The sequence below is a fragment of the Vipera ursinii genome (genome assembly GCF_947247035.1).
Source record: "Vipera ursinii genome assembly, chromosome: 2".
NCBI lineage: Eukaryota > Metazoa > Chordata > Lepidosauria > Squamata > Viperidae > Vipera > Vipera ursinii.
This window is the reverse complement of record NC_139513.1, coordinates 144866164-144888926: the sequence shown is the minus strand read 5'-3', so window position 1 is coordinate 144888926 and position 22763 is coordinate 144866164. Positions and strand designations below refer to the sequence as shown.

Here is a 22763-nt window from a genome sequence, read left to right as displayed (position 1 = left end):
AACAAAGATGATTAGGGGACTGGAGGCTAAAACATATAAAGAATGGTTGCTGGAATTGCTATGTCTAATTTAATGAAAAGGACTAGGGGTGACATGATAGCAGTCTTCCAATATTTGAGGACTACCATAAAGAACGGGGAGGGGGTCAACCTATTTTCCAAAACAGTAGAAGGCAAGGCAAGAAGCAATGGATGGAAACTAATCAAGGATAAAAGCAGCCTAGAACTAAGGAGAAATTTCCTGACAGAACAATTAATCAGTGGAACCACCTGCCTCCAGATGTTGTGGATGCTCCAACACTGGAAGTTTTTAAGAAGAGATTAGACAACCATTTGTCTGAAATAGTATAGGGGGGTTGGACTTTCAACTCGTTATTGTTCTGTTCCGTTCTATTCCAAAAGCAAGGCAACATACATAAAAGTGAAGTTTTTATGTATGTGCAATGATTTTTTTTGCATTCTGTTGAAAGGGCCCCTATCCCAGAAGTCAGAATATTATTCTAATTATCACACAGATCAACCTGCAAGAAACTAAAAAACTGTAAGATAGCCAGCAAAGCAGTTTTCATCTTGTAATGTTTGCCAGCTTTTGCTCCCATCTAATTTATTTTGGTTCTCAAAATCATGAATAAATCATTCAGTTCATTCAGTGTATTGTATTGTTGCAATGATTTATGACCAAGTGTAACTACCACATGCTCAAATACAGCCAAATTTTTTTGTTTCTACAGGGGGGAAAAAAGTCAAAAAATGTCTATCACTCAGTATTCTGCTTTATTAGTTTTTCCCAATACGTTTTGACGATTCTTTTGCTGAGAATAGTTGAACTACGTTTAAAGTGTTTTTATATTATTTGCATATAGAAGATATACTGCTGGAATGTGATAATGAAAATGTTTAATTTAATTAAGAAATAAAATACACTACCAGTTTTTTAAAAAATAGGTGGAGGTCTTTGTGTGAGGGAAGAGGAACTTTGTTTTCAGTTGAGGCAAACAGTATCCCTTTAACAGTCACCACCCTCTTGTTTATAATAACTGTTGTGTTTCAAAGAATAGTTTGAAAGAGACCTGATCTAACAGAGATTCCCTACTGGAAGAGGAAGGATATATTTGATGGTGAGAGTTCCTGTAATGCAGAAGAGGGGAATCCTTTGTCTTCTCCATATGGCTGAAGTAATATTTTTAGCATCCTTCATCACTGACTATGGTGGGTGGCCGACATTCTTGCATCCAATATTCCAGAATAGTTTTTCAGAAAGCCTGAAGAAATTTCACTAAAAACAGCTCTAAAACTGATGGAAATTTTCAGTCATGGAACCTCATTCTATTCAATGGGATTTAATGGGATTCTCTACAAAATAATAACTTATCTGTAATATAATTGCAATTGAGCAGCTGTAACAGGTTTTTTAATATATTTTTTGTGAGTTACGAGTTGTCTTTTTCTTGGCATACACATTCATTCATTTACATTCAGAAGTAAAGTGACACAAAAGATAACATATAGACCAAAGAATTAACTGATTCAAGTTTAATGAATGAAAGGTATAAAATTCTCAAACTGTACATCTGAAAATGCTACCAATAAGAATCATCTTCACTGGAGCATACATAAACTAATTTTCTACTTCATCTCCATCTTTACATCACTGATCAACCAAATGCTGTAGGAGTAAAACATTTATTGTTGACAAATAGCATTTTTAAAAAATACTTACCAGTTTCCCAGTTCTGAAATGAGTTCTCTTGATTTCGGGAATTGCTGGTGTCTGCAGGACTATATAAGTTGCATTTATTTGATCAAAACAAGATCAGAGGATCTGTTACAACATTCAAACTAACAATATATTTCGATGGATCTCACCATCTCACTGCAAAGCTGAAGTCCAATAGTAAAAAAGGACAAAAGCCTGCTGCTTCATACAACACTATTTATAACATTAATGGAAATAAAGGACCTATGTATTGTGTGTATTGCTTCAAAATCTGGAGGCTTGTTATGTAAATCTAAGTAAAATTATTAACAGCTAGTAAATAGCATGACTCTAATCAGTACTAACATATGGTTTATTTTGTAGTACCATTGCTTGAGATGTATCATTATAATCATAAATGAAAAGCTGCTAATGAAACTGCATTATTAATAGCAAGATTAATTTGTGAATTATATGAACATTCAACTGTGCAACTGCATAATCCATTTGCCCTTCTGCCATTTAGGTGTTCCTTTAAACAATCAAAAATTTTGCAAACTTGCAAGCACTATTTTACATTCTGTAATCAATACAGGTATCCATATAATGAGATTCTGATGACAACTGCACCACCAAGGTAGTACATGGATTCACACACTAATTAAAGTGTAACATATTTTAGTTAAAAGAACTCTTATTTCCTCAGAAAGATAGTAATTTAACAATATCTCGGGAGATTCATATTAAAAGGGTAATATCAATGACTGTTTTTCGATATTTCTTTTCTCCTCCATCAGAGTAAAAGTAGCTAAATCTTAACAGGGATATGCAACATCTTTCATGCATGGAATGCTGCAGTTGATTTCGGATTTTGTGATTAAATGGAAATATATATATATTTGAATGTTATATACCTGGAACAAAATGGAGCTGTTTTGATCTGAGCAGAAATGAATTATGGGAGGTAAAGGAAAAAGCCAAGGATAACAGTAGCTGAATTAGGGAGACCGGGGGGTGGGGGGGTGGGGGTTGTGGGGAATCAACAAGGGCAAACCAGCCAGTGGGATATTTTGTGCTGAGACACTGGCAACAGCAATGGTTAATGAAAGCAAAGGCAGAAGGTGCTGGGAAGACTGGAGCTTTTGATTCTTCTGAAACAGCAGATCCGAAACAATTCAACAGAACTCCCTTGGAACATAATTTATTCTGGGTTTAAAACAAATTTTCCCTCTATTTTGTGTATATTCTCTATCTTAGGGAATTTTGGACACGATACTTAGATAAGTAAATACAGTGCTAAGTATAGCTTGCTGATAATGGTGATCACATCAGTACTGTGACTATATCCTCAAAAATTGTACTGTCTTCACATCTAGGCTAAGATGATAAATAGGGTACATTTCTATAGGCGGCCTTTATTCATAAATTATGAATAAATCTTGCTGATGTATCTATGGTAAAATTATAATGAAACTATTTTGACGATCTATTAATATGGAATAAATACTTGAAATACATCTATATTCTAAGCTGGTAGTTTTGAGAATCATAGTAATTTTTAGCCCCATATAATCCAGCACAACAGAAAAATCTCCCATGCTGATAACAGAAAATGGTTATTTTCAGCTGCGTTCTAATTCAACTCCAAAGCAAATGTTACTGATATGGAAGGAATAATCAATTAGTAAGAATCAAATTCAAGTGAACTAAATTATATTAACTCTGGCATATTTGACTTAACTTTACAATGCGAGTTTTAAGAAAAATCTATTAAACCCTTTGCTTCTAGGTGGAGATTTTGGCAAAAAGGAACTCCATCATTATGGAATATCCATTGTTTCATAAACATCCCACAGATGGCACTGAGAAGACCAAAAATGCAAAGAAACAACACTCTCACATATACAGAATGCTTAGGAAAAAAACCCACATTTGTGTAGTCATGTTGAACAATTTGTATTTCTAGTCTGCTGTGGATAATCCTTACTTAAAACATAACTTGAGCTGCTACATTTACAGTTTTTATAAGCGGCTGTTGGCTAGACAAAGCAGAAAATTAAAAGATACAGAAACATGCAATTCCAGTGAGATGCAACTACAGCTTCACACAAACCATTTTCAGTACGGCAGTGCTACAAAAACATTTACTTGAAAGAAAACTAGATACCCAGAAGCAGCTGTAAGAGAGATGAAACTATTTAAGTGGGAACTGCTTATATTCTGCAGAGTTCTGAATTAGGGGCCTAGACTTCAGAATATAGTGACTCATAACTAAAAGCTCATCATAGTAAAGATGTGCTTCTCATCAATAACGCTGGTGGGTGTATGTAAAGAGAAAGAATATTTCATTTATCCTTTTTCTGTTTATGGCACATATTCATTTCCCCCCATAAACTACAAGATTATTTTTCAACCAACTCCACTCAAATGGTTTCCAACTTCAAAGAAGTACACATCACTCTAGGTCTGACTAAAATAAATCCATATACTAACCCAATGTGCACACACACACATATATATCTTGCAATCCCCCACTCCCTTTTAAAATGGATGTCTATGTGTCTTAGTTTCAGATGCAGGAAGATATTTCCCTCCTAATATCACTAGTGACTCCATCCTCGTGTACTAACATATTATTTGTAGTACAGGATTTCAAACAAACATCACGGTACTTACAGATTAAACTAACCTGTACTGGCAGTGCTGTGGGATTTTTTCTTCTCTACCAGTAAGAAGCAAATGCTGAAATTCTGCTGCTAGTCAACAAAAACACAAATTATATTAAATAAAAAGGAGCTTATATCATGATTTAAGTTTAAATTGTAAAAATCAAACCCCAGGTTTTATGCTTATTTGAATTTTAAAAAATCCTCATGATTAATTAGCCAGTTAAACACTTGACTGTTAAATGGTTGTTGTGCTATGATGTGGAAATCTTTTAAGAGCTTCAGTGAAGACTGTGTTTTTCTGTCAGTTCTAACATATACATGGAACATTTAAACACTCAAGAATGGGTTGTGTTTGTGCAGAATAAAAACAGAATCACTAGTTGAATTTGACCTAAAAGGATGTCCATTTCTAAGATTCAACCTAATTTATACTTCACTCCAAACATTCAGCCCATATTATGCCAAATACAAAATTTTGAAAGGAACGTTTGGCAAGAACATGCCAATGTTTAAGAACTGTCAGCAAAAGCTATTAGTGACTTTACCGATAATGAAATTCCTTATCTGCATTATAACTACACTGTCCATCAACATATTTCTGACATAAATATGTATTTTCCTAGCAGGCATGGCAGTAGTGCAGTGACTTTAATTTAAAAATAAAAATTAACTGACAATGTGTCTTGAACACAAATTTCAAGGCCAGCACATATCTTGTAACTGAATTTCTCTCGATAATGAATGAAAAAAACTCACAAACACAAAACAAGCCTACAAATTGGCTTTAACTTCACAACAGAGTACAGTAAGTCCAAATCTTCAGGTCTCAGAGCTGAAATGTAATACCAAACTTCCTTGTAAAAATATGAAGTAGAATACAAGGTTTCTCTATTTCAGTAATACTCAATTCTTTTATTCCATTCATAATTGCTTGGATATTTTTGTAGCTGAGACATCATTAATATATTTCATACAGCAAGATCTGATATCTTTTAATGCTATTCAGTGCAATAAATACTTTAGAAGCAACTTTATAGTTTCTTATAAATTGTGTATCACATTTATATATAACATTTTAATTATATAAAATATTTTTCACTTGGGAAATAACTGATTATTGTAATGCAAATCAATCCAATGATGTACGGACATGCAATTTTAATACCAATTATGTGCTTCTGTTAAACCTAGGTTAAAATAATGAAAATGGCCAAAATCAAAGAACCATGTTACATTAGTCAAACTGTTGCTTGCTAAATAGGGTTGTTAGTTAAATTAACTTATAATATACTCAGGCTATTGGTCTAATTATAAATTATTTGAGGTATCTTTTTAGATTTAGACAAGATAAGCATTGCATTCCGGCAGCAACAGTCCAACCCAAGCAAAGCTATGTTTTGTAGCATAATATAATGGATTTCTACTGTTTCACATAAACACAAGCATCATCAATACAACAGCATTATTTGTGACATCAGATTATTAGGTTGGATTAAAACAGCATTCTAACTATGCATGCATCAATACATGCATACATTTTCACTCTACAGTTGTCCTCCTAGAACTCTGAAACCACTGCTTAAACTTTGAAAAGAAACAACTCAAAACTAGAACTCTTACAGGGAAATTGAGAAAGGAAATGTACAATGTGGGAATTGGTGGCACCTTCTCTTTGAATTGCTAGTCAACACAAACCACAGACTGCTTTTTCAGAAGAGTTTGGGTAATATTTTGAAATTCTGTGGCGATATTTGTTCACAGAATTGGTAGAACATTTATTTTCAATGATCAGAATGAATGAATCCAAAGATGTCAAGGTGGTAATTCCTGGTTATATTGTGATTAAAATAGTCAAAGGTGCTCAACAAGAAGCATTTATCCATACTATTATAACTATGAACGCTACTTGAAAGCAAAGGCTTAGGCTAGAAAGTCAGTGGTGTGTAATAAAACAGACCTAATGTGGATGAAGACATTCAGTGTTAATGACACATTTTTGCTTTCCCTATTTATCTAGTAATGACATTATAAGCTAATACATTTAGATCAAGAGACATACTTATAACCTATATTTATGTTATGATATGAAGACAAAAAAGGCATTATAACATACTGGCTATTCTTCTTATGAACTGAATTAACAAAAGCTATGAGTTCAACACTACTATTTCAATAAAACATTAGGTTATCATATGAATATTAAACCGAATAGAGGTTTCAAAACATATAAAAACTGTTCATTTTATTTTACCTTATAGTTTTTAATCTAAACTATTATGGTTTGTGTGTTAAACACTGAACAATTTGAATGCAATTGGTACTGAGCTGACAAAATCGTATGGAAAATCTCCAAAATTAATCTGTCCAGAATTTTAGAAGAAATCACAGATGCCTCTGGATACCTGTGAGCAAAATAACAGGGACCCAACCATGCTATTAAGCATTATAACAGCAACAGCTTTAAACATTTAAAACCCCATCAAGGTAAGCACTTTATATCTGTAGCTATTAAGGTGGCAGAAAAACTGGAAGCTGGAAAAGCAGTTTGAGGACTCTAAAGACCACATCAGGGAAAACCATGACCAACAGCACAGTACTTTTCTCAGATTTTCCCTTTAGAAGAGCTTTCATGTCAAATCCCCATGCTTTTTTAAAAAAATTCATTTTTAAGGAGCAGTTTGAGACTCTGCAAGGGCAAGTGAAGAGACTGCCAGGAAAATCTGGATTTTTCTGTGGATAGTCTTAACTTTTGTAGTTGTATTTGCTTTCAAGAGCTGTTGCTCTTAATTTTTCTTTGAAATCTTACAAGCATTCCTCAGAAATTACATTATTACTTTAAAACAAACTACAGATTGTGCATGTTTTACAAGAAGTCAGTAAGGCCATTTCTACTGAAGCACTCAAATAACACTGAAAAAAGCTCACATTTATTTTCCAGAGCATATAAATTTTGCAAATTGTTTATCTTGAGAAGAAAGGCTGATAAAGAAATGGTTTCCTTGTAAATATTTACCCCGTTTTTCTTACAAAACTCATATCTACATTTTTCTTCTCTTCAGGCTCTACATTAATATTTATGATAAATAATGTAACCTAAATTTAGCTTCAGCAAAGATTATTTACTCCAAGTCTCAGAAACAGGTATCAATGAAGAAAACGCAAATTGTAACATAGGCATTTTCTTAAAATACTAAACACAGGTAACAGAACTCGTGAATCTCACCGCTAACCAAAATTTCAGAGGGGGATATCAAGGAGATTAGTTCAGCAAATGTTTATCCCACGTTAGGACTTCTTGCTAATAGTAAATTGAAAGCAGCAGTGTTATGCTATATCAATATTAATATAGAGCCCATCAAAATATTATAAAAATCCTATATTAAATTAAACATAGGAGCCTTCACCAAACTTGCTGCAAGTTTGGGGACATAAATATCCAACAGCTATAAAGCTGTGAAAGCCCCTAGAATGAATAAAATAAATCCCACTTGCCTCAGACTGAACAGGGCAACACTGAGACTCTGCCTCAGCCTGTCCTATGGCAGGGCTATAGGAAGAAGAAAATTTAAAATTTTAGAAAAACATGATCCAATTAAGGCTAAAAGTACATGCAATCAATAGTAACAGAATTCCAGTGATCAAATGAAAGTTTGGTCTCAAAATTTTAGGTCCATATGTGACATGGAATTTATAAATCAGCTTTGACTTCTTTGGGGAAAAATTTCCAATTGAGCTCACCTTAAAAATTGACAACTGCTATGTAACACAGTTGGCAGCAGGTGTTGTAAGCAATGGATTATTCTGTACTAATTCAATAAAAGTTTTTAAATGTTAGAACAACATCCATCTGCTTTTCAAAAACTTATACCACTTATGTAAGTAGCTAGACCGGTACAATTATTAAGACAATTGTGATATGTATTAATAAATGCCAGGACTATGCATTTAAATATAAATAAAATCAGAATCCAAAATTATGTTCCCATAGTTCTTTTTCACTATGGCCAAGAATTATTTATTTTATTTCAAATAAAAAGGGTACCTGTTATATTCTGTACTGTTTGAACCCAGGCTACAGAGAAAACAAAATAAGCCCTTATACGCCTAAAAAAAAGTTTTACCGAGTATCTGAATTTTCCAAAATAAAAATAAACACCTTGCTTACACCTTGAAGATGCAGTTGTTCTATTAACTTTATAGTAGGAAACGCAACCTTATTTCCTGACAGAAACCATGTGGCCCTTTCCCAATCAGGAGGAGACAAACAGATCTGCTCCTGGGAGAGGAAGGAAAGATCTACTGGCTCCAAATTGTCCCCTCCCACTGAAAACAAAGTAAGTATTAACAAGCCAAGTATACAGTACAAGCAGAACTCAATTTTTCTGCAGTGCTAAAGGAACAATACAACCTCTGAAACAATAAAAATTCTTATCAGAGTATGCTATAACTAAAAGTACAGTTTTAAGTTAAGCAATTGATACTATTTGACTGTTTCCAAAGAACTCATGTGATATCCATGCTTCCAGAAAAACATTTTTGGTGTATTGTGTAAAAAAATTTTCTATTACATTTTGCAAGGTTCTTGGGAAAAATCTTACAACCATCGTATGAACTGAAAACTAGCAAACAAATGGCACAATCCAACGAACCTGTATGTATCCACAAACTTCACAGATAATAGCTCTTTAATAAGCTGTTTTTAAACTGTGGAGTTGCTTGCCACATTAATAGAAAAATCTATATAAAGCAAGCTTCACATATACCAGCTATTCTCACCCATGTGACCATATAAATTCTTTGGAAGGTGGTTAAGATATCTAACTACACAAAGGGTACTGCAATGGGGCAAAAATATAACATAACAAAACAAAAAATAAACACCCAAGTGACCATGATTGTCTATTTTTATATCTTCTTTGAATAAGTGATCAAATCATAAAAACACATATTTAGAATGCCAATTATACAATTCTGCATTTGATGAAGAGTATTAAGGAAAAAAGAGACATATATAGAGAATTAATAAGACTCTGTGAGTACCACAAAGTCAGAATTTTCAAATAGGTACCAATAGTGTTGAAAAAACTAATTAGCAGTAATTCAGACATTAATAATTGATGGTATTAACATGTATAACTGCCACTGGAGCAGAAAAAAAAGAAAATATTTCATTTACAATATCAATTAATAAAGAATACTCAAGCATGTCTTCTTATGTCTGGCTCGCAAGGAAAGGTTTCACCACATTAATATCAGATATAAAACTAGAACATTCACAATTTAAGGCCTAAAGTATTTGGACAGTCAACAGCCACTCATTGCCACCTTCTGAAGGAAAGAATTTTGTTCCTACTTTCCAGTCAAGTTTCATAAATGGGAATCAGTCTAGTTAAAGAACCAGCTGAAATTTCATACAATTCCGTATCCTTCGCAGAATGATCCTGTCACGTAGGCCTAACCCTCCACAAGTCTAGTAAATCACATCATAGAAGATATTATATTGGACAACCTCAGCTGTATTGTAGCTTTTAATAGACCAGTCCTCACTTTCCAATTTCTAAACAATATCTTTCTCTACATCAGGATTGTTTTAAAAATAGGATTTTATGACAAATCTATTAGTTTATAAACAATGACTGCACTATTATCTAATACCTAAACTTTGTAAAATATTACCTTAAGAAACCCGAGTCAAAGTATTGAACAATAAAATGTACTTCGTAGAAAACAATGTATATCAACAACTTGTGACAAGCAAATTTTAATCAACTGAATGTCAAACCCTTAAAAATCCAGGAAGAAAATTGGACAAATTTATTTGCTGTGTCTTGTTAATAAGTGTACAGGTCTATTTCTACTTGATCAAACAATTCAGGAAATATCAATGTAGCATCAGGAATTGTATGGTATTTATTATACGACAAGTTATCGTAGCATGCATCAGTACAAACCTTCAGGCAGATGTCCACAGCTGGTCATGAATAAAAGGACAATTTTTTTCTTTTGTTTTATTACAATGAAGTTAAACAATACAGAAAATCACATGAATTTAGTGGGTCAATTCTATAAACCCTGGAACAGGAGGAACTCTACATTAAATATGGTTACACAATCCAGATTTAGGTGTACAACTAGATGACAACAGTTAAAGCCCTCACCAAACTATTGTTGGGGACATGAAGTCCAACAGCACTTGAAGTGCTGTGAAGGCATCATTTATGAACAGCAACATAAGGTTACAGAACTTGCCTTTAAAGATGGTACGTTCATGTAATTCCAGCGCCTTCACAATTTAACGAACCATATTTACTATACTTCACTTCTAAAAACCTAGATGAAACATGAAAAAGAAGCCATACAGTATAAATTGCAACATCAGGGAAAGTTCCGTTTTATTATTCTAAATAATTTTTCCCATGTAAAATAATGTCCAACAGTTCCTCGTATGTGGAAAGATTTTTCCCCTAAAAGTCACAACGAAGTTTTAATTGATGGAAGCTTGGCTATATTAACAGCACAAGATGAGAAAAGGTTTAATCTCCAAACCTATTAGAACGTTTGCAGTAGCATCAGTAGCGGCCACCTTGCGACATTACAGGAGGTCTCATTCCCATTGGCGGTCTAGGAGGTCCACCTTGATAAGGAGGCACCATTGGGGGCCCTTGACCATATGGAGGCATTGCACCAGGAAGATACCCTGGCATGCCCTGGTGATGAGCACCATACTGACCTGAAAAGCAAAATTTGAAAGAATGAAGTTACATCTACATTAAGCAATACTGCTATTAGTATATGTCACTCAATTCCACAATTAAAATACATTTCATGAGCTTCCAACACAGCTCAATTTGTTATTACCATGAGGTGGGATTGGTGGTCTCATTCCTTGTTGCTGGGGGGGAATTCCTGGCTGTGGTGGCATCATACCTCCAATTGGTCCAACTGGTGGATTGCCCATAGATGCCTGCCCTGGTCGAGGGAGATTACGCTGGTATTTGGGTAACTGAGCTCTTCTTTCTTCCTATGAAGGGAAACACATGGAGGATATCTGATCAGTGCAAAATCAAAATAAGCTTCATTCTGAAACACAGATACAGTTGAGACACTATTCTCATGGCTGTAGTTAATTATAGTTCAAGGACATTCTAATGGATAAACTTTGGTAATCAAATCATATTAAGTAGATATGTATTCTAGGATATAAATTCAGCTTATGAAATTCTGTATTAATTGCTATCTCAATAAAAGCGGGAATTAAAATATAGGTTATTAAAACACCTGAACTCTCAAAAATGAGGCACTCCAAATATTACAAAACATAGGCTTTGAGAATTAAGCTGCTTTAACCATGGTAAATCATATGGGAAGTTGAAAACTTTTACTTAAGTTGTAATCTTATCATAGAGAAAAAGCATGGGAAAATTATCTTTAACTTACCAAGGATATATCCTCATCTGGATGGATCAACTTACTGGTTGCGCTGGTTGTTGTAAGAGTAGCAGGCTTACTTGTTATAGAAGTAGCAGGTTTAACTGCAGTACTATTTGTTGTATTAGTGGTAGATGTTGTAGATTGTGTGTAAGCAGGGAATGTAGGTTTGGGTGGTTCTGTAGAAGTTGCAGGTGCATTATTCAAAGGTTTGAAATCTGTACCAACTGGGCCTGGAACAGTCGCTTGAGCCTGTATTTAAAAATACAAAATTAAAAATATAAGTACATTATCTTTTAAATAAACTTCATTAACGTTATCATATACTGATACAGCTAAATTAAGCCAAAAATAAAAGTTCTTTTTTATCACAAAAAAGGAGCAAACTAAAAATAAATAAAATAAATCCTACAACACAAACATACTGCAAAGTTTGAGATGTCAAGAACAAATAGGAACAAGCTATCTCCATCTGTCATTTTGTGTATTATACACCGTACAATAAGATGTTTGGTTTTTCAAAATAAAAACCAATTTAATCTAGGAATATCAGCTGAGATAAATTAGTATTCAAACAGAACGTTTAAGGCTCAACCTCAGGATGTCAACTTTTATGTTAAATTTGTTTGAAATAATCCCTCGCATAAAAATACATTGATGTTCTGAGACATCTCAAATTTTCACTTGCAGTTTTCAATTTTCCTGTCCTACAACCCATGAAAGCTATATTTAAGTTCAATGGGAAAGTACAAGCTTGAAAGGCTTTATTTATGCACAACAAAAGAGCTCTTAAGTTTCACATTTGACACAATGCTTTGGGCAAGCAAACAGCACATTATTTCGAACTAATCACTGAACTCCAAAACAAGACTGGGTAAGGTGGGATTTAGCACATGATGCATTTAACATTTAACATGATGTATCAAAGTAGCATAAATTAGAAAAAATGAACCGTGCATCAAGTAAATCACTGCCCACTAAATGCACTTAACTGCTTTCATGCTCTCTTTTTAACCCTTTAGAACCACAATGTAGAATTTATTTATTTATTTTATTACCCAATTATTATGCATGAATTCTCAAGATTGCGCTGAACAACTAAACATAATCAGGAAACCACAATTATCTGACAATGTTTAGGGCAGAAGATTTTAAAGCATACATTCACGGTTTAAAGGGTTAATTGGCAAAGCAATTTTTAACTGCAACTTCCTGCGTACTTGTGCTGTGCTAGGAAACAGAGCTTTAGAAGGTGCTGACAGTTCTGAATTGGATGAAGTTGTACTTGAGCTTGTGACAGGTGTCCCCATCTGTAGCACAAAAGAAAGGAAACAGTAAAACAGTCTCCAAATGAATGCATAAAAATAACCGAGAGGGAAAAGCTCAGACCGATTTTTGTATATCAATAGGGAGGCGCACAACACGTAACACGTTCCTTTTGTTTTGAGCCTGAAACAAGGACCGCGCATAAATTCTGACACACTTGTTCCAGCTGGGCTGTGGTTCAAGAAAAAGAAAAAAAAAACAGGATGTTTCCGTCGTCGTTCCATGCTTCGGCTAAAATATACCAGCAAGGATTCTGGACGGTTTTACAGGATAAGAACAAGGCTAGTGTGTATTGCCTCTTCTTGTCCCTCCAGTAGCTCCCAACAAGACACACGTCATCAGCCCTTGAAGCCCCTTTCCTGCCTTTTTAAACACTGCTTCCTATTAACAACAGTGTTTCAATCCTTATCTGGAAGAAAATAACAGCATTTCATTCCATTCTCAGGCCAAACATACGTGTTTTGGTTTGGACATGAACTACTCCAAACCAGCTGTTTGGTGCAGCTTGTGAGTGAACCTTCTACACAGAACCCTACAGATTCTCCCTCTTGCAGAAATTCAAAAGTTCTGCTTGCAAGTCCATAGTTAAAAAAAACAAACAAAAACCTTCATTTATAATGCAAACGGAAGACGTAACTCATCCACTCTCAATTCTGTTAAAGAGCTGGTACTATAACTCGCAAAAATAATTGTTACTTTAGATTTTAAATAGTTAATATACCGTATGTAACTATTTTCTTCTCCAGTATCAACATATAATTTATTTTAAGTTAGTATAAAAAAAATGCAGAACAGAATCCTATGCTTTCTTCATTTTTATAAGAACAAAACATGTTTTTAAGGATAATAAAATTGCTATTAAGTGGGTATTAGAACTATTTCCTGAATATGTGCTGAAGAAGACGTTACTTATTCTCTTTACCTACCATCCCTCCCTCCCTCTCTTCTGAGTTTGGACTGACAGAAGTATTTATGTTCTTTTCAGAAAAAAACACCTAGATGTAAATAGGAAAACTTTGACAAGAATACAGCATATATAAAATGCAATACAAAGTATGAGATAATACCATTTGGCAATTTTAACACACCACTGTTTTTGAACCGTAATTCACTATTTCAACATATATGAAAAGAAAGAAAATTAACACACTGAAGCTTTTTGGTAATTAGATTTTTAAAAACTTACTTGTCCGGCACTAGGAAATAATGGTTTGGTAACTGGTGGTTGGGGAGTTGGTGCTGCAATGACAGGAGCTGGAGGTCTATTAAGAACGCCCGGACTAGTCACAGGCTGGGCTTGTGTCATTGGAGGCATTCCAGGACGAGGACCAACAGGTGGCGGCATACCTGTAGCATAATTATTTCTGATTATGCTTTGGTGAGGATTTTATTAATACCGCAGTCAAGATCACAAACACTGACCTTCCGTCAGAGGGCTAACACATCAGACAAAGAAGCATTAAATGCAGAGATATACTTGTTAATGTTTAGATTGAGTAGAACTGCTAGGTTTATAGTTAAGGCAACTGATCTAAGGACCTGTTATATTGAACAGATTGGGCTATCCTATAAAAATAATGTATTTACCTAATGTTGATTGTATTTACCACATATGTATTTCATTACTGTATTTTCCTTCATCTATTTCACCTTGGAATTAGATCCTGTCTCTTTGTTTTATATTTTTGATATGCTTGTAAAACTAATCAGTCTATCTACTTGGTAACAAGGAGAAGGAGGTTTTGAGAACCTTTATAAAGTTTCAATTTGTAAAACAATACCAAGTCCTGTCTACTGTCAGGACCCACCCCAATCCACGTCTTAGGAAAACAAAAACTCTTGGAGTCAGTTCTAGTCCAAAAGGAATTTTTACTAGGACATGCTTGGTTGTGGAATTTGTTTTACAAATTGAAACTTTATAAAGAGTTCCCGGTTCAACCCCCCTTCCCTCAACCCCATTTGGTCAGCCCCCCATCATTTTACTTCGTGTCATCCCTTTCGTGGGAAAAAGGAACTTCGAATCTTTATGGTTATTGCCTTCTTCCTCTACAGAACGAAATGGAGACACAGGCCAGATGCCTTCTTCTCTAACCCTCTCTTTTGTTCCCCCAGTTCAAAAGGTTTCCCTTGGTCTTTGAAGTATAACCTAAGGCAGGCTGAATCCACATGCGCTCCTCCTTCCTCGGGAGATGGCAGAATCCATGGGGGGGGGGGGATAATGTTTTAAACATACATTTATGAATGTGATATAAATGGATTCTGACACTGGGATTTAGACTCCGATTCTGTTTTAAGGAATGTTCTTAACATATCAATTTTAATTTAATCATTGAAAAACTGTAATATTTTATTTATTAGAAAATAACATTTGGAGATAACATTTATTTATATAAAATATTTTTAGGCCTCAAGGGCCAAACCATTCCCAGGGTGAGAATCTATCACATTTTCTAATTCCTTGCAAACAATGTTATTATTCTTTCACTGGATGGTTAAAGATGCATCTATTTTAAATTCTGAGAACATGCTGAAACTACTTGTATATTACAATGGCTTACAATATTACCCAAATAAAAATAAGTAACATAAAAGACAAATTGAGTAAACAATAAAGTATATAAATATACACAACTATTAAACAATTCAAGCAGTGATAAGAATTCCCAAAAACATTTTATAGAGAAATGTCATAGAGAAATGCATGTAGAAACTACTCCTTATATTAATAGCACATTCTTGGAAGCAAATTTTTTAAAAAACCATTGTTAAAGGATCAAATTAACTTGAACATCAACATTTAATATAGGCTCTTTCGGAACTATTCCAAAGTCGTCAGCCAAAAGGGCTTTCATGTTTCAATCAAAAATGCAGCTTATGGGTTAATAGAAATTTATCAGTCGACAAGAGCAGGATGGAAAAAGCTCCTGTCTGCAGTCGCCATTGTCTGCACTTAAGACATTTTCGTTCCTGTGCACCCTCTAATTCCCATGAACGGCTGCTCTCTGTCCCTGTCTTTTATCCCAGAACTGTAGCAACCTTAGATCCAATTGAAAAAATTAAAATAACTCTCACCACAATAGGGATTCGTCATTCCTGACCTACCTGGTGGCATACCAGGCATGAGAGGTGGGATTCCTGGTCCCGGAGGCATCATCCCACCCATTGGCATCATCCTGTAAAATTGAAAGACTCCGATGAGGCCTCTCAAAAAGAATGGCGCTCTGAGGATTTTTACCAGCTGAGCAATGTAAATACCTGCCTTCAAATAACTTTGGCTACATCAGACTTTTAGCACACCTTCCTGCCTTAATTCAAAACACAAGCAGTAGAGCTATCATAATCCAACTCTTTTTGGGAAGGAAAAAGATAGAACGAAGCAACCTATACATGCTCCAGTTTGGTCGAGTTCATGTGCTGGCCTAGAAACCAGAAGACCATGAATTCTAGTCCTGCCTTAGGCCTGAAAGCCATCTGTGTGACTTTGGGCCAGTCACTTTCTTTCTCAGCCCAACCCACCTCACAGGGTTGTTGCTGTGGGGAAAACAGGAGGAAGAAGCTCTATAAATAATAATTCCCTTGGATTATTTATAAAATATTAAAGGTGGGATAAAAAAAATCGCAATAAATAAAAAAGTACTTATGCCTGCAAAAGCCAGTATTTTGAGTTAAAAATGTAAGAAATAATTGTCTACCTACTTCTTCACTTGATTTCAGCGTCCTTCCCATTCTCTTCTAGGTAATGACAGAACCCAGTAACACAGGAGATGAGTGGCTATCCCCTATTAATCTCACTTACAACTCAAAATACTGTCAAAGTTTTAGCAGTTAGAAAAACTCCATTGGAAAACATTACTGAGCATTCCTGAAAGAATAAAAAAGGGATGTCCTGACAAGTTAGGACAGGACTGCCAAATCACTAATAGTGCAGCTTGTAAACACAAAGCCCCACAGGTAAAGGAAGTCAAATGAAAGCATAAAGCGTGCCGTTGCCTAAACATCAATCACACTTACCCAGGTGGCATTCCAGGCATGACTGGAGGCATTCCTGGAATCATTGGTGGAACACCTGCCATTAATGGTGGTATACCTAGAAGTCAGAATGTATATTAACTGAAAATGAATAGTCTCAATTTTTTTAGTGGATAAACATTATGTGAAACTCTTGACCATTTTCTTTAACGTATGAAGCCATGGAAAACAAACAATTACTACAACCCACTGGATTTCATCATTAGGTTTTCTAGTGTTAAACTACCCTTCAGATCTGGTTCCCTGTATTTTACCATGCTCAGATACCGCTCTGTAAAGACAGTCCAATTCCAAAAATTAAGGGAATGTCCACGGACCACGTTAACATGCTTTGCAGCAACCAAATCAAACGTCTTGCAAGATAAAATACCTATTTTTTCAATTTTATGATCACATTGAGAACTTTTAAAAAAGCTAGAAGAGTCTCTGAGGACAGATGGAAGCAAAAGACATTACTTCTCTAATTTAGGCTTAAGCCCCACTGAACATTTTCTGGTTCTTATATGTTAAGTAAGAAAATGATTAACATAGCTAAAATACAGTGAAACATTACCATGCTGATTCAAAATAATATTCTATTAAAGTCTTTCATATTAGTAAAAAAAATTCTAAAGCTGACGTAATTACTTCTATCTGTATAACTACCTGGAGGAATTCCGGGTGCACCTGGCACAGGAGGTAAACCTGGCTGTGCCATTGGTGGTATATATCCCTGCTGTGGCTGCACAGGCTGTGCTTGAAATGAGGTGGAAGCTGAAGACTCATCATCATCATATTCATCAGAATCATCTTGTTGTTTCTTTTTCTGGCTTTCTGCTAAAAGTTTCAACATTCAGGTTAATGCTGTGTCACAAAAAGTAACCCTTCTTTTTAATTATCGTATTTCTATGTTGTAAGATATTCCTGCACAAAAGAAAAAAATAATCACAAACATTTTGAGCAAGATTCTTTTCAAAACCATTTAAATACTTGTTTCCCCCCATTTCACAGCAAAATCAGCCCAACGCATCTGTTGGTGAAATCAAAACCAGTACATACTTACTAAACATCTACTATGCCCATTTTCTGGTGAGTTATTCCATGTGGGCAGCAAATAAAGCTGCAGAGAACGTAAACCTGTTTTCCAACAGGGCATTCATCACCACTGTAACTGAATCCACCCATTTTGCTGTTGGTCATCTTCTCTTTCACCTCTGTCTGCATTACAGCCTTCTTCAAAGAATTATGTCCAAAGTACGATAATTTGAACTTGGTCACCAACACCGACACACAATACACTTCCTATCCTTCAAGTCAAACTTTTGCTTCCGTAGAGCGTTATAGGGAATATCATTGCTTGCACTATTTAGTTCTTTGTAGGTATAGGCATTTCATAGCATTTGAATATCTTATCTATGGTCTTCATAGCTGCTCTACCAAGTGCAAGTCTGAAGCAAATTTCTTCACTATTTGTCGATCTTAAAAGGCAGAAACTATTCACCACTCTGATATCTTCATTGCCATTTCTAAGGTTGGTCGTTCTACCTGTGGTCATTAGTTTCATCTTCTTTATATTTAATCTTAGTCCCTTTTTTCCACTGGGCTCCTTCATTTTTATTATTAGAACTTGTAGAAACTTTGCATTTTCAGCTATGAGGGGTAGTATCATCAGCAAAGCAGAGGTTATTGATGCCTCCATTTTAAAATGAAGCTTATCCTACATGGCTTAGGCCCGGGATACTTGCAGGACCATCTGCTGCCAGGAACGAATTCCCATCGCCCAGTACGCTCACACAGAGAAGGCCTCCTCAGGGTACCGTCGGCTAGACAATGTCGGCTTGCGACCCCCAGGGGAAGAGCCTTCTCTGTGGGAGCGCCAGCCCTGTGGAACCAGCTCCCCCCTGAGCTTCGGATGGCCCAAGATCTCCAGTCCTTTCGCCGCGGCCTCAAAACACTCCTTTTCCACCTGGACTGACAGGGATTTTAATTATGTTTACAATTTTAACTCTAATCTTTAATTTATTTCAATTTTTAATTTTAATTTACTGTACAGAGACCTTTAATTTTTGTTGTTGTTAGCCGCCTGAGTCCTTCGGGAGATAGGGCAGGATATAAGTCCCATTAATAAATAAATAAATGAATAAATGAATAAATAAATAAATAAATCTTATCCCAATCCAGATTCAATAAAGTTTTGCCAACTTAAATTTATAATTTAATTAGTGATAAGCTTGCCTCATAAGATCGGATTAACTTTCATTCTTTTATCCTTCAGTAAATTGATAAAAATGATTTTCCACTACAGAATTAGTTTTAAAAGAATTAGTTTTAATTGGAGGGTGGCAACTGAGACAAATTTTATGTCATATACTTTTAATGCTTTACTATTGTAAGCACTGAGAATTTTAAAATATATAAATTATTGTAATATCACTCCAGGTATAATCAATACTATTTTCAACATTATCCATGTCAATCCATGACTATTATTCATATCAATTTCTACATTTTCCATGTAGATGTTTTTGAATATGATGCAGCAACACAACTACAAATACAATGAGACTGAATGGTCTGCCTAATCAAACAGGGATCACACTGCAAAGGTTCAGTAAAAATATGTTAGTGCTTCCATTTACCTTGAGTTTTTTGTTCAAGCAGCCTTCTCCTTTCATCCATGTCTTTTTCAGGAATGCCTTCCATACCATATATTTCCAGTTCAATATCAGTTCTTCCTGGTATTGCATTTGGAACAGCATCAATTGTTTCCTTATGTACCTTAAAAAAGAGAAATCCAAGCTAACCTAAACAGGACGTATATTAGAGACTATAACTATAGAGCTTTAAGTTTAGATGTCCATTTAGCTATGAAGCTTACCAGATTCAATCACAGTATCTTAATTTAATGTTAAAAATTAAAAGATAACCTTTTCCTGGTTTAGCTACTACATAACACCAGGAAGAGCCATAGCTTCCTTAAGCTGCTATCAACAGAACAAACACACCAACACTTTTGGTGTTTTCAAATCTTTTTCAACTGGGATCTGAATATTCTAGCTTCTGTTTTCGTGAACAATTCTGGAAATCTGCAAATCAATTCAAAAATGCTTGGACCACCACATTCTAAAAAAAAAAAACAGAATCTACAGGTACCAAATCATGCCAGCATGGAACGTTCTACATAACTTGTCTTTCACTTTTATTAATGGATACCCTCAAAACATTAGGTGACACCTCTCCATGTATACCTATTATCAATTCTGCTTATTTTCTGATCAAATAACTCCAATCTTCTACTGATGCAGTCATTCTTATAAAGTGGGTAATCTTCGACTTATAACTAGCTGCTGTTGTGATGAACTCCCAAAAGGTACATACGATCTTGATTTGAAGTTCTGCTAATGCTCCATTCATGTGATCATATTTTGGATGTTTGGCATTTACTTCCAATTTCTGACAAAAAATGCCCACTGTGGACAATGGGTTTATTTAACAATCATGGTAAGCTGCTTAATAATCCATTGCAAAAAATATAGAATCAGATGGGCCACATGACCCACTTAACAACCAGCATGACCTAAGACACAAACTCTGGGTTCTATTACAGTCAAAAGTCAAGGACTACTTGTACATCGAAGGCATTTGTGAATAACAAATTACTAAAGCTTTCATTTTCTTAAAAATGTAAAGATTATAAAACAAAAGGATATATAAACAATAACACAAATAATTCTATATATGTGGGTATGTTATGGTACTTACCTGCATACAGTGTATAGCTAAACCAGGCCCAGTATACAGTTTCTTATGACATATATGGCATTTAAAGTGCTTTGCTTTTTGGTGCTGAATAAGAATTTTCTCATCATCAAAATCTCTGTTACAATACCTATTCCACATTGTTAAAGAAGTCAAACATATGAGTTAAACTTAAACCAATGTGTTAATCAACATTGCTATAATCAGTTTTAAAGAAAGCTATAAAGGTAACCCATTTCCAATTAAATTTCAAATACTTTTGTAAGTCAGGATTTCACAAATCTGATATATTCTCTCATCAGGAAAGGCAACTTACAAAGCATCCAGCAGTTACTAACTTATAAAGTGATTCTAAAGGTTGAATTGTGGCAACTAGACCAAACTTTGTTAATCTAAGATGTTTCACTGCTCATTCAAGCAACTTCATCAGTCAGAGCAAAAGTGGTTAGGCAGAGGTAGAGAGTTGTTAGAATGCACCAACTCTTGCCAAATCAACTTCAGGGGTTTCTCCCCCAAAATGGCTTGCAATGTGTCAATGAAGACTCAATCATCCAGGCTAAAGGTGTATAAAGTGATTATAACTCCCATGTTAAATGATAGGATGAGGAATTTTCAAGGTTAGAACCCCACTATTTTTTATGTGAATAGCCAAGCACTGTTTACACTTTACAATACTATTTCGCACATATGTTCTTTGCCCATACTGAGTTTGGGATAAGGGAAAGCCATGCTGACTCTCTGAACACACAGAAGTAACAGTATTGTTTCTCAACCTGTTCAACTGTACTGTTGGTTTTGCTTTTTTGAAAAAAAAGTGGACAGTCAGCTTATATAGTTACATAGTTAGCTTATATAGTTACAGTTAGCCATTCAAGAGTCACCTTATCTGGGAAATGGATAGCATATAAAGTGTGTTTGTGTAAAGCCACCACAAAGTAAGAACAAAACTATCCAATAATATAAGTCATGCCACTTTCTCAACTTAAGCTACCGAGAGGCAAAGGGAAATAAAACCTAGGTATCTGGCAAACATACAGCAAAAGCAGGCTACACTTTCGGCTTACTACACCAGCACGATATCCATAATTTAACAAAATATGCCTTTTGTATCCATAAATATTAGGGCAAATAGTCGCAGGGTGTAAGGTTAGCGACGGCATAAGCCCATACTGTAAGAACGGATATGCTGCTGAATAAAAAGGCGCGCGCACACACACACACACACACACAATATAACCTATTTTCTCTTGAATACAGGTCTACAATTTCTAATTTGCCAAATGGTGCAGGAACAAAGGGGGTGGGGCGTGAATCCCATCAGGCGGCAGCTCTGAAGCTCTTTAAGGCTCCGGCTCTGGAGCGAAGAAATCCGCACCGCTATTATACGGCAGTGAAAAGCGGGAGCTTTTTTGAAACGTCTTTCCTGCCGTCGCCCCCTCCTCTCAACAAAGCAGGCCGCCGAGGCGTTCCAACACCAGAGGAAAGAGGCCGCTACCGAAGCAGGCCAGTCGGCCCTCCCTCCCCATCTGAAACGAGAGGCGGCGGCGGCGGCTCTCCTCCGCCTAGAAAAGGATACCAGCACCAAGGCTTTAGCTGCTTCTTCTTCTTCCGACCCATGGCGGAAAGGCAACGGCTCAGCCGGCAAACACGTCCAAAAACAGCGAATGTGACGGAGCACGACCGCCGACCGCGCGAAGTCCCCTCTTCCCCGCTTCTCAGCCAGGCATAAAATGGCCGCTCCTCCGCCGAATCCCTCGCCTTCCCGAAATGCAACGCGGGGAGGAGGGCAACGTGTATGGTCGAGGAGACCTCCCGAATTGTGACGTCACCCGTTCTTTCCCGGCATGCGGTGCAGCGGAAATTCTCTAGTCGCGCTTC

General features: G+C 35.6%; 1 protein-coding gene across 10 annotated transcripts; it reads right to left on the bottom strand.

The window, feature by feature from the left end:
• Positions 1-1517: 1517 nt before the first annotated feature.
• ZNF207 (zinc finger protein 207) lies at positions 1518-22627 on the bottom strand. 10 transcript variants are annotated; one of them, XR_014491389.1, is made up of 15 exons: positions 22462-22627; positions 20889-21015; positions 19766-19904; positions 17793-17963; positions 17130-17205; positions 16191-16291; positions 14305-14465; positions 13013-13102; positions 11802-12044; positions 11223-11385; positions 10911-11094; positions 10614-10694; positions 7857-7911; positions 4385-4448; positions 1518-1778 (listed from the first exon to the last, which is right to left on the bottom strand). XR_014491389.1 is itself a non-coding variant. In XM_083354152.1 (12 exons), the coding sequence occupies exons 1-11, from the start codon at positions 22500-22502 to the stop codon at positions 10934-10936; spliced, it is 1473 nt and encodes a 490-aa protein (XP_083210278.1). In that variant the 5' UTR covers positions 22503-22627; the 3' UTR covers positions 10252-10694; positions 10911-10933. The 10 variants fall into 10 exon arrangements, 5 of the variants coding, with proteins under 5 accessions (XP_083210278.1, XP_083210276.1, XP_083210279.1 ...); XR_014491386.1 differs by having other exon boundaries at positions 4385-4451; positions 5121-7911; positions 10614-11094; XR_014491387.1 differs by having other exon boundaries at positions 10614-11094.
• Between the last annotated feature and the right edge of the window lie 136 nt (positions 22628-22763).